This window comes from Saccopteryx bilineata, chromosome 9 (genome assembly GCF_036850765.1).
Source record: "Saccopteryx bilineata isolate mSacBil1 chromosome 9, mSacBil1_pri_phased_curated, whole genome shotgun sequence".
NCBI lineage: Eukaryota > Metazoa > Chordata > Mammalia > Chiroptera > Emballonuridae > Saccopteryx > Saccopteryx bilineata.
This window is the reverse complement of record NC_089498.1, coordinates 85,732,180-85,745,408: the sequence shown is the minus strand read 5'-3', so window position 1 is coordinate 85,745,408 and position 13,229 is coordinate 85,732,180. Positions and strand designations below refer to the sequence as shown.

The 13,229-nt window shown below is 41.3% G+C and overlaps 1 protein-coding gene across 4 annotated transcripts in view; it reads right to left on the bottom strand.

Annotated features, from left to right (window-relative positions):
- NRG3 (neuregulin 3) overlaps positions 1-13,229 on the bottom strand; it is a 1,278,837-nt gene that overhangs the window by 296,630 nt on the left and 968,978 nt on the right. For all 4 annotated transcript variants that reach the window (XM_066243724.1, XM_066243726.1, XM_066243723.1 and 1 more), the window contains exon 3: positions 8,349-8,422. In XM_066243724.1, coding sequence (XP_066099821.1) covers positions 8,349-8,422 — 74 coding nt within the window. The remainder of the gene's footprint in view (positions 1-8,348; positions 8,423-13,229) is intronic.

Here is a 13,229-nt window from a genome sequence, read left to right as displayed (position 1 = left end):
AAATGTTTGGTAAAATAATTTATATTGCATGCTTATAATGTTACACTCTTTAAAGTAATAGTTGAGCAGAACATAAAATTACATAATGTTGAGGGAAAAGGGTCACACTATATAAGGAGAAAAAGCAGATTACAAAATATGTATAGAATGGTCACAACCTTGTAAGGAAAAAAAAGAAGTATATTATGTAAGAGGATGTTTTAGCATTTAATTATTCCTACCTCAGATTTGATACAGGTGTTGATATAATGGATAGTAGATAATGAAGTGTAAGCCAAGTCACCACTTGCAGACTTTACAAGGAAATAATCAACTAATCTAGAAGCATGCAGTGACACTCAGTCTCCCCTGTTGACTTGGAAAATGGAAAAAAGGGTAGGAGAGAGATGGGAGAGAAAGCTATTTTGGTCCTAGGAGTCTGGTGACAGAGGCATCTGAATGGCCTGTTCCCTGGAGCCTGCTGGGAAAGCAGATGTGTTAGCAGGTCCTACGGACCAGCTAAGGGCCACACACAAGGAAAAATGGCTGGGGGCTGTCTTCAAACCATACCAAAAAGTCCCTGAACAGGCAGGTGACAATCCATCACCTTTCCCAGGTGCAGTGGATTCCCGGGCAAGTGAGAGGGAAATGAAGAGAAGTATCAGTTAGCAACCTGGGGAGACAGCAGAGCAAGGGAGCTGAGGGAGACAAGGACAACTGTGCTTCCCTCCGGACCCTTCAGCCCTGCTTTCAGTGCAGTGGTTAAGAATGAATATGCGTATTCCACAGGAAAAGTGTAAACGAGTTGGAATGCTCTGCACTAAAATGATCGTTAGTGGTTGTTTGTAAATGATGTGACCGTGGAAAATGCTTTTCTTTTTATAAATATAGTTCTCTTCCTAGTGTTTCAGAAATGGTGTGTGTTTGCAGGGTTCGTTGCTAAACATTGGGTGCTATGAGTAACCTAAGAGCATAGACTTGAAGGTATTATCAATCAAATATATGAAAACACCTAGACATGATAGAATTTATGAACTTTATGAGGTTCATAGAGGCAGTCAAAATCTTGTATCCGTTACTCCTTTTTCAAGGCCAGAAAAATGGTAAGAGTTACAGAGTTTACATATTAACCCATTCTGCTAACAATGCTTTAATGGCTACTGGAGGGCAGAATAATGTAGGGCAGTGGTCCCCAACCCCTGGGCCGCGGACTGGTATCGGTCCGTGGGCCATTTGGTATTGGTCCTCAGAGAAAGAATAAATAACTTACATTATTTCTGTTTTATTTATATTTAAGTCTGAACAATGTTTTATTATTTTTTTTTCTGAAGCTGGAAACGGGGAGAGACAGTCAGACAGACTCCCGCATGCGCCCTACCGGGATCCACCCGGCACGCCCACCAGGGGCGATGCTCTGCCCACCAGGGGGCGATGCTCTGCCCCGCCGGGGCGTCACTCTGCTGTGACCAGAGCCACTCTAGCGCCTGGGGCAGAGGCCAAGGAGCCATCCCCAGCGCCCGGGCCATCTTTGCTCCAATGGAACCTTGGCTGTGGGAGGGGAAGAGAAAGACAGAGAGGAAGGGGGGGTGGAGAAGCAAATGGGCGCTTCTCCTATGTGCCCTGGCCGGGAATCAAACCCAGGTCCCCCGCATGCCAGGCCGATGCTCTACCACTGAGCCAACCGGCCAGGGCCCAATGTTTTATTTTTTAAAAAATGACCAGATTCCCTCTGTTACATTCGTCTAAGACTCACTCTTGACACCTGTCTCGGTCACATGATACATTTATCCATCCCACCCTAAAGGCCGGTCTGTGAAAATATTTTCTGATATTAAACTGGTCCGTGGCCCAAAAAAGGTTGGGGACCACTGATGTAGGGGACTTAAGTATTCTGAGCAGATTCCAGTCTGGAAGATAGCTCCTCTCATCAGTGTAGATTAATGGACCAAGAGCAAGTGGAAATTAGTCTGTTTTGTGCCCTCAGGAATAGTTTGTTTCTCCCTCTAATTTACACGAACACATCATCTACCCCTATAAAGTCCTTAGCACTCTAGTATGAATAATCCTTGTGATGCTGGACTGCATGCAGCCCGTGCAACAGCTCACAGCCACAGTGCCCGTGAGAGAGTTCATTGCAATGCTTCCACTTAGATGAGCCTCTCTGGAGACAGCCATCCCCTCCCTCCACATTATGTGAGTTTGTATTGTCCCCATTTTTATGATATTTCCTTAAGCTGTCTTGTCTTCTATATGTGTTCTTATTTGTACTTGTTTGTACATTTTTTCTTGCCACTATGCAACTAAAGATATTTGATCTCAGGCAATATGATATATGCTTCCTAATCCCTGGTCGCACCTGTCACAGGACCTTGTACACTGTCAAATTATAAAGGCAACAATCACAGCTAAACTAAAATACAACAGTAATGATGATAACAGATGGCATTTACTAAACCCTTTCTATGTGCCAAGCACAAACTGTCCTGAACGGATTATTTTATTTAATCCTAATAATAAATGTGTACATTAGAGGTTATATAATCTTATTTTACAATGGGGAAAACCAGAACCCTTTAAGTTTAAGAAACTTGTCTTGTAAAACCATTAATAAGATTTTGAATGAAAAAATATTTCCCTCTCTTGCACATATTACACCCTTTGGAGCCTATAATTCCAGTTAAGTAAATACAATTTACTAAACTATGAGTTTATTGATAGTAGAATCCTTAAGTACTGTTTGGATTCACAGAACAATGTACTTTAGATGTGCTTAATTGGGTGTGTGTGTGAATGAATAAAAAGAGACATTATTACAGCTAGGCATTTGACCCCACTTCTGAATGGCTTGCAGGGATAGCCTGCTCTGTAGTGAGGGTTGTTTTCTTTTTTAACCACAGGATCCTTCTGCAAATAAAGATGGTAATGTTCAATTACCCTGTGATTTGCCCAAAGCCACGTTGCTAGGAATAAATGGTCACAGGATTAGACCCAAGACCCTTCAACTCCTATTTAAGAACATCTTTTCTTGCACCTGTTCATTTAATTGTTGATGCAAAGAACCATTTACTGTCTGTTACATGAATTGGGAAAGGCAAGAGTGCAGAGCAGGAGACTCTTTTGGAAACTCTCACTAATACTAATTCAAGGAAACTTTCTGCATCCACTTAGTTCCTGCCCAGCCTCCCAGGCCCCACACTGGATCTTCAAGGGTGCTCTCCCTTTCCTCTCCCTCCCTGTGACTAGCACAGCAAAGGGCACCGCTCTGTCCTGAGCTGAACGGTTTGGGCACTGGGGAAGTTGACTCCACAGGCTTGCTGGCACACACGGAAGGAGACCCACCGTGTTCAGACCTGATGAGCTAGTTGTCCCTGAAAACCATCTGGAAGTTGGCTGCATTGACTGGTTCTCTGCCTAGAGCTTCCTTCATGCTCTAACCATGGTGCCAGGACACATTAAATTTTTGGACCCATAAATGTTATTTCTGGGAAGTTGGAGCCCACAAGTCCAGTCTGGAGTGATGGAAGGTCTCAACCCCTATATTTTTTTTTCCTGCCTTCCTCCGATCCAAGTCCATGTGAGGCTCCTAGCATCTTATGGGCACTCTGAGAGCACAGCCTGGCTTCTGAGGTCCAGAGAAACTCAGTGTGAATGTAGACAGCACTGTTAAAGTAACCAACCACTCAGGATAAGCCCTGTATCACTAAAACAAAACTTACCTACATGTCTATGCTCAGCACTCCCAGAAAGAGAAGGCCTAGGTCAACCAATCAGGGCTTGCCTGCTCAGAACAAGTTACCTGACTTTTGCTCCATATAAGGAAAGCAATCCTACTTTACCAATCATCAAACACCAAGTATTACTTCCTTTTTCTAGCTCATGTTGGTCCACAAAAGTCTCTCGCTTTGTACAGCTATTCAGAGCATCTTCCTACCTCCCAGACTGGATGCTGCCCAAGTCATGAATTGCCAAATAAAAGTCTACTAGATCAGCAGATTGTCAGTGCAACATTTTCTTTTGACAGTTCATTTAGACTAGAGTTTGAAGTTATCCGTCACCATCCCATGGTGGAGACTGGATGACTCTGAGAGTTTAAGTTTACGATAACAGTTGGGCCTGAAGGTTCTTCACCTCCTGGCAACCATGGGTACGGGTGTTGGGTGCTGATGTGGAGAGGAAAGTACCATGCGGCCTGAGAATGGCAGCCTTCCCTGCAGATGGCCACCTCTTGCCCTGGCAACCATTGTTTGATTCTTCCCTGAACCCATGACCTGGAGCTCCTGTCACTTTGGCCAGTGATGATGCCAAGATCTTGATGATAACTTAGGTTGGTGTGTGGTCTTAAGAGGTGAGACCTGGGAAATATCTGCCTGAATTCTCAGCCAGTTCATGGTTTTTCAGTCCTATCCAGCTTTGCTCTGAGAGTGGGGAGGGAACCTGGCCTGGCGGGTGTGTGCAGTAAGGAGGAAAAAACAGCAGGAGAATCCAGTTCAACCTGGTATTTGTGGGGCAAAGGACTGGTTCTGAAATAATTATATTGGAAATTGTCAAAATGATTATGGCGGTTCCTAGAAGCTGCTCTCTGGGGCAGAGCTGCCAGCAGGAAGCAGGGTGCATGTATATGCCCTTCAGGAACGCTACACTGGCTGGTACTGGCTCCTGCACTGCGGGTCTCAGGCGCGCGGTCTGGCCACAGACTGTGCCTTTCACTGCCTTCCTGCTGACCCCTGCCTCCTACTCATCCTTATGACTGGAATGCTTATTGAATGCATATAAGAGTTTGATTAATCTGACTGCTACATGCATTAGATTTTTTTTAAACTAACATTGAAACACTTTATAAGTTTGATTCTTGAGTGTATATGTTTTCCTCAGCACAGTCAACAACAGAGTCTTTGTGGGGAAAACAACAGGCTTCTGCACAAGCAGGTCTGAGGACTCAGCCTGGGGCCATAGTGCAGACACTGGTCATAGCAGCCAGTGACCTCTCACAGTAAAATCCTGGTTTCATTTCTCCAGATACAAATAACAGGCAAAGATGCACATTTCAGATCAACTCTTCATTGCCTGGGAGAGAATAAAACACAGAAACTTCCAGTCCTCTGTCAATGGGATTTTACTATACAAGCAAACATTCAGCTAACAGGGAGAGAAGGAGAGGGGAAGGAGTGAAAGGGAGAAGGAGAGGAAGTAGGGGGAGGGGGCCGGAGGGCAACTTATTTCCTGAGCATAGAGTCATTACAAAGATATCATAAGCAGCAAATTAAACAATCTTTCAGGAAAAATTTTGACAAGAAAATTTCATTAGGGACTTAAATCTTTATGGAAGCTCAAGTTGCTGCATTAAGATATGAAAATTGTGCAAATATTGTTCCTTAGAATAATGTTTGCTGCAGGTCATTGAGTTCCAGTCAATGGAATCTAGAGTGATAAATGCTGTAGCGAAAACAATCAGAGGAAGGAGCGTCAAGGGAAGGAAGGCAAGAGCCCTGCCTGTGGGAGTTGAGGCCCTACAGTTACTTGGGTTTGGAAGGTAGACTCCAGTGTTCATTAGCTGTGTGACCCTGAGCAAATTTATTTAAGATCTCGGAGGCCTAATTTCTTCATTTATAAAATGTGAGCAATTGCCAGTAACTCTCTGCTAGGCTGTGACTGTGAGGGTTTTAAGGAGATAATCCAGCCTTTTAGCACAGTGCCTGGCACATACAAATCCTAGCATATGTTAGAATGATTATGATATGGGAAGTGGGCTAATGCTTATCTGGCACTGACTTCTTGTTGGGTCCAGTAGGCCTAGGTGATTCCAACCTACTGGATTTATTATTGCTGCTACTAAGATGAAAAGCCTGAGACTCAGGCCCAAGTAAATTTGCCCAGGTCACAAAGGAGTGTTTCCACCAGAGTCATGCACTTGCTTAGGAATCCACACGTTTTCCTCCTTCACTAGCCTGTGGGTCCTCAGAGCCTATATCTTGTTTGTCTACCTTTGTACTAACAGAATCTGGTCCATTAGATGGCTATTGTGGGTGCTCATAAAACTTTAGTAAAATTAATTAATGATTGCATAAATAAATGATGCATGCACAAATGAATGGAATATATTTATATAATGCTTTCCCCATTTAAACTGTGTCTTAAGGACTCATCCAAAGGTTTCTCGATGTTTGTTTATTATTTATTTGTTTATTTTGTTTCAAGGCATTCTGGCATTTTGACTCATATAATCATATGCAATTTTATAGAAAACAAGAGAAAAAGGAAAAAGAATTCTATATACTTCCAAACCCCAAATATTTAAAGTCCCTGTTTCGCATTTTAGTGTGTGGTTTTTTTCATCTTTGTACCAAAGGATGTTACTGTGGCAATCTTTTATAAAAATAACATTCCATCTTGCTGTTTCACTGAATATTTCCTACAACTATAATTTTAATAATAATTTAACAGAACATGATTAATGTACCGTATAATGTTTTACTTAAATATAATCTTGCTGGTTTTTAGAATGTGTCCATTTTTTCACTATTATGAAGACTGTTGCACTAAATGTTTTTAAGTATATAAGACACAGGTTGTCAGGGTTAGTGACCGATCATGGGTTCGGTTTTCTTTGAGGGTACACAGTCATTATGGTGGGCCTCATCTTCAACTACTATAGTGATGGACTATGATATACATTAGGATGGCAAGGGTTTGATTATTGTTTAAAATAGATTATTTTAACTTTTCTGTACCATATTCAAGCCCTGCCCCAGTATATTGTACCTGAAAGATATTCCACAAACAAATATGAAAAGAAACACTAAAGAAGAGAGAAAAACAAAAGCATAAAAAGTAAAAAGAAAAGAAAATGGGGAAGGAAAAAGGAAGAAGGGAGGGAAAGAGAGAAGGAGGATAAAGGGAGGAAAGAAAATAATGAAAAAAAAAGAAAATAAAGAGAAAATAGAAGGGCAGAAAAGGGAAGAGAAAGAAAAAAGGGAAGAAAGAAAAATAAGAAAACTCGATAAATCAGACAAAGTAAAAAGGAAAGAAAGAAAAAGAGAAAGAAAAATTCAGCAAGCCTATTATTCTATGTAAACTTTCTAATATCCCAAATACAAATCTCCAGGCACAACCATACTTTCCAGACATCAGGTTAGCTTGTGGCCAAATCACAAAATAAAAGATACAACACATTCTAGCAACTGCCCCCCTGACTAGGTAATTCCTATAGACCAGGGCCTCACATTTCAGAGAACAAAGGGAATCTATGGCTAATTGTTTGCTAGCTTTTAGGCAACCTTCACCTTCCTGAAGGGGAGCTAAATTTGCAAAGGGAAGAGTAGTTAATACTTGTCTTACCAAAGTAAGACACAATAAAATTAAATTAAAGAAACAATTTCCCCTTTAATAAATTTTACGTTTTCCTGATGAAACATAGCTAGAAATCCAGGGGCAAAGTGAAAATAATGTATTCTTGAGAAGATGTTAAAAGATACCTAGAGATATTCACTGTGCAGTAACGTGCACACTCACTGACTGGGCTCCCTCTGTCGGTTGTCAATACATATATTTTGCTCAAGTTTATGTTATGCCTGTTTGGTATTCAGAAAACCATAATGTCACCTTTATGATTTGAAAACCCTGTCATAATGTTCACACAACTAAATTACTGATTCAATAAAACTTCTCTTTGCTTAATAGTGACTCAATTACAGCAGTCACTGAAAGAGCAGATTGTTTACAGATTGAGTAAAAACTTTACATTTGACGAGAATTGGCATATTGGCAAAAAACATTACTTTTTATTCCATATAGAAAAAAATGACTAGCAATATTTCTTAGTGGGAAATTATCTCCACGAATGGAAAAAAAATGTCATTAGTACAGTAATCACTGATATGTGAACAGTGTTGTAAAAATGGGGTTTTCCACAATGTGTTTGAAAATGTTATATAATTTATACACATATTTCTGTACTTCAGTACAAAAAAGAAAGGTTAATAGATTTCAGAAATTACCAACTACAGAAAAACAATTCTGTAGTTTCTATAATTTTTTTGGATAATAGTAACTCCTTCTATTTTTCTCTACCCTCGTTTTCCTAATGAGGGTGGTGTGGGTGAAGGAATCTAAGAGCTAAGGGAGCAATTTTTGATAAAATTCCCAATGGAGGTTCATTATCAGTGGAGTTGAATCTGAAGACCAAGCACCATGCAGAAGACCTGGACCTCGACTTAGACTTAGTTAGTTCTGAGCAAGCTGTGAACAATAACATCTGTGGCCAGCTTCCACCCCGAGACGCACGAATGCAATACAGCTTTCAGCTGAGCTAGCGACCATTGCTCAGAGTAAAGGCTGCCTGTTGTGTTAGAGAAGAAAAATGCTTGACCTACTTGGATCCGATAAGATGGAATCTGTTTTCGGCAGAAATTGGTCACAACGAACTCCCTGGTAGCCTTCTTTGCACCTGGGGAAAAGGGATAAATAACAAACAAGTGCATGTGGTTTGTGAGTTTCAAGATTTCAACAAGCAAAAATAGCCACCAGTTATATAAAGTAAATAAATGTGAGAATAGAACATTCATGCTTTTGTATAATTTGATTTAGGCAGATTTTAGTCTATTTCTGTTCAAAACAAAAACAAAAACAGAAAACAAGCTCAGCACTGCTTTGCTTTTATAAATTTGTATATAATACTCAATGAGCAAATTAAATGGTTTTTAAGATGCCCTCATAGTGACCTCAATACTGGCTTCCTCATATTATAATTTTGTATACAGGTGCACTTTTCTTTCTGCAACACATAGGTCTCTAAAAGGCTGCAGATGCCCTTTCAGAAGCATCATGTTGCAAGTGTCAATCTTTTTTTCCTTTTGACAGCGACAGAGAGAAAGTCAGGGAGAGGGACAGATAGACAGGAAGGGAGAGAGATGAGAAGCATCAATTCTTCACTGCGGCACTTTAGTTGTTCATTGATTGTTTTCCCATATGTGCCTTGACTGGGGGCTACAGCAGAGCAAGTGATCCTTTGATCAAGCTAGTGACCTTGGGCTCAAGCCAGCGACCTTGGGCTTCAAGCCAGCAACCACGGGATCATGTCTATGATTCCATGCTCAAGCCAGCGACCACGCACTTCAGCCAGCGACCTCAGGATTTGGAACCTGGGTCCTCTGCATCCCAGTCTGACACTCTATCTACTATGTCACCGCCTGGTCAGGTGCAAGTGTTAATTTTCTAATAGAAAAATGTTCTTATGTAATTTATCAAATAGTATCAGATTTTGGCTACTGTTTATTTATTTTCCTTGTATTTTATTGGTTTCTTCCTTTGCTAATTATTTATTTATTTTAACTTAGCTATTCTCAAGTCCCTGTTCTTTTATTGGCCAGAAATAGCATTCATTTCAGACCTGGCAAGATCTCTATGAACAAGGTCTCTGTGCATTTTCTATAAACTCACACTTTGCTCTCCTATTTCCTCCTTTGCATTCAGCAGACATGTGCAAAGTGCCTGCTTTCTGCCAGGCATTGCAGGCGAGGCAACCTTTCTGAGGTGAGCGCATGGTTTGGAGGCGAGGCACTTGTCTGGATGCACCTGCAATGAGGCATGTCACCGCAGCCCTGCCAGGTCTCTGAGTCTGTGTACAGTGCTCTGTCAGGGCTGCTTGGCTGCCTGGGCAGCATTGACTCATCAGCTGGAGTTCAAGGAACAAACACGGCCACGGTGGTCCCAAACGCTTGCTTTAGAACAGCCTGTCAGGAGGGTGTGGCATTCAGTGGTAGGCTGGCAGCTTAATCTGCCACTCTGGAGTTAAGCAAGGGGAGGTGGGCGGGGAAGCATCCACTGTTGCTGGTGGAATGAAGCTGTACTACTTATAGAGGAGGAAATAGTGCTGCTAACATAAAAATCAGATTTTTAAAAACAATCCGCTGGTTGTTAGAAGTCTATGAAATCAATGAAAGAATTCAAGGAGACTGTTCCATCAGAGACAGGGGTGAATCCTTTCTCTATAACATACTTTGTATTCTGAGTGTAATAAACTATTAGATAGTCTATTGCAACTGGAACAGTAACACTAAAAGGCACCTAGGTAAGTCTTCTCCTTTCATTGTGAGGCAAATGGGAACTCAGGTCACGGGCAGTTCTCCTTAGCATCTTTCCTGGCTGTCTGGAGAGCAGTTGGCAATTTTCCTCCTTGACTGAGAAGAGTCTTCTGCTATGTAGATACTGCAGATACCCAATGGGCTACTGAAAAAATTGTTCAAGTGCCACATATTTTCATAACTTCTTTAAAATTTCATATATTGCACTTGAAATAAATCAGGTGTATCACTAGGTTTATAATGGTAAAAAATCAGGAAATACTTAGGATTGGAGCACATTTCGGATGTTGTTGTTAGTTTACCTTTATTCAGAATTACCTGAACCATGGTGTTTTAATTTTTATTTTCCCATGAATTATGGGCTGGGTGCATGCTATCGTGTGCATTAACTTTTTGAAGGTTATTATTTCCGACATATGTGGGAGAGTTTCAGCACACTTTAGTCTTTGTAACTTCATTTACTATGCAATAGTATCCTAGGGAGAAAGCTGCTTTTAAGGGGAAGTGGTTTTTATGTGTGTGTTTTGTTTTCCTTTTTAAGGGTTCTTTGTACCTTAAGATGCATTATTCCACTTGTGTGAAAAAGAAAATAAGAAAAGGTATTTGAAATTTTTTAAGTCTTAAATGAATTTTCCATGAGTTTAAACCCACTCTGTAGTGTTCAGGCCTCGTGGGATATCAGGAAAATTGCATAGAGTGCCCACATCCTGCACACCGGTGTGCTGTAGAGAATAATGTGTGAGGATGTCGGAGCAGCCCAGCCCAAGGAGACCCTCTCCCACCAGAGGCTGTGTGACCAGATGTGCAAGCCCCAATCCTTTGCTAAGGAGGTAGTGTCCCTGCTAATTGCTGCTGGGTTTTAAAATTGACAAATTAAAATTTCCAGTGAAAAGTCACACATATGTCACCTTGATAAATTCAGACCCATCTAAATGTAAAGACACAATGTGGCAAGCAGGTAATGCCAATGAAGTGGACTAAATTTATTACAATATTTAAGACATAACACAGGCCCTGGCCGGTTGGCTCAGAGGTAGAATGGTCCTGCGTGTGGTAGTCCTCTGCTCGATTCCCGGCCAAGACATTCAGTAGAAGTGCCCATCTGCTTCTCCACCCTACCCCCTCTTCTTTCTCTCTATCTCTCTCTTCCCCTCCTGTGGCCAAGGCTCCATGGGATAAATGTTGGCCTGGGCACTGAGGACCACTCCATGGCCTCCGCCTCAGGCGCTAGAATGGCTCTGGTTGCCCCAGAACAATGCCTTAGATGGGCAGAGCATCGCCCCCTGGTGGGCGTGCCGGGTGGATCCCAGTCAGGCACGTCTGTCTGTCGCCGCCCATCTCCCCTCCCCTACTTCTTACTTTGGAAAAATACAAACAAACAAAAAATACACATAACACAAAGGGGAAAAAGATGCGCTTCTGGTTTAGATGGACTTCATTGATTGAGCTTGGTGAAGCTTCTGTCAGTGTGATCAGCAGCACATCTTTTGAGAAATATAGTTGCATGTTTGTTTTGGTAGGTGTTTTAGAAAAGTCTGAGAGTACTTTTTATTTTTTTTTCATATGTTTGCTCTTTGAAAGATACAGGTATAAAAACAAGAGGAATCCATATAATAAAAAATGCTTTTGCTTTGTCTTAATAAAGTATGAATTAACTTAATAAAAAATTAAAAGTATATGTATAATCTTTGGTAAATACATGATTTGAAAAAGCACACATTTTACCTTAGCCAGTATTATATTTTACTCTGCATTGCTTTAAAAATTCCACTCAATTTCTCCTTTCCATTCTCTGAATTTCTTTACCCCCAAGAAGACTTGCATCACAGAGATTTTGTTAAAAATCGTGATGGTCTCTGGTCATTTTCTACAGTTAAATTTTGATTCTACAATTGGATGGCCAAAGATCAGGGAACAGGCTTGGGATAGGAAATATTATCAGCAGTGAAACAACTACAAAGCAAACAGTCTGCGAGAGCTAAGAAATTTTAATTTGCAAAAAATGTGAATCTTAAATTTTGTGCATTTATCAACTCTGAGGTGAAGGAGTTGTCACTTTGGAAACCAGTAAGTCCTTGATAATGTTGCCTGTTTAGTTTATTTCCAAATTTAGAAGAGGAGACAATGTCCAAAGCAGGGTAGGGCAGGAGAGAGGTTGAAGGGAGGACTCTGGAGACCCTGAGCTCCATTGTATAAGCAAAGCATCCTCTGCTGGAGAGCCACAGGGTCAGACCATCAACCAGTGTTCTCCCCTTGTACAGGGCAAGACCAGAGGCATCACTTTTCTACTCCTTACCTCCTTCCAATGTGGTCCTCACTCCCCTCCCACTTGTTCAGCTGTACCTGACACAGCAAGCCACCCCTTTAATTTAGTTCTCCTCTTCTACATCGTTCCTAAGAAAAAGCTTAGCTTCAGTGAAAGTTGTATCAATAGAAATCAGCCTTTGGGCAAAAGAGAAGAAGAGCATAGTACTGGTAAAGATGAGAAAGCACAACACGCAAAATAATTATCAGCTGTGATTCAATACTCGTTTTGTCAGTGTGGCAACATGGAAGTGGCCACCGGATCACCCAGCCTGGTCATGGAGTGTGCCCAGGAGAAGACTGGAAACAAATCACTTGCTGATGTTTGCATGGAAATCGACACCCTTTGGCTAGCTAGAAGTGATGGCCAGGGCTATCAGCCCACAGTGCTAACTTCACCTCTTACAATAGTCGTCTGTCAGTTTATTTCTTGGAACACATTTCTGAATAATAGCTACATTAGAGCTAATAATATTAGTAACTTTGACTGCAAATTGAAGAACTCTCACCTGTGACCAACAGCTTCCCTAAAAATCCATATTATTACTCAATTTATCCCTCTACTTCCTATTAGGAAAACCAAACCAAACTAAAACAACACAAACACTGTTCCACCGAGGAAACTGTACTCCCCTCAGTCCTTGCCCACTTCTTTCCTGGTCATTTACTCACTCATGGAAGGTGTTATCATTGTGTCCCTGCCTTCTTCTCCATTCCTACTCTTGCCTTCATAGTCAGGGTCTTAATTATCCACACAGATGGCCCAATAGCTGGTATCTTAACACAGGTTTTCCTCATCTCTATCATGATTAACAGAATTGAGTTTATAATCTTGTTTCTCTGCTTAGTATTTGCAGGGATGTACTT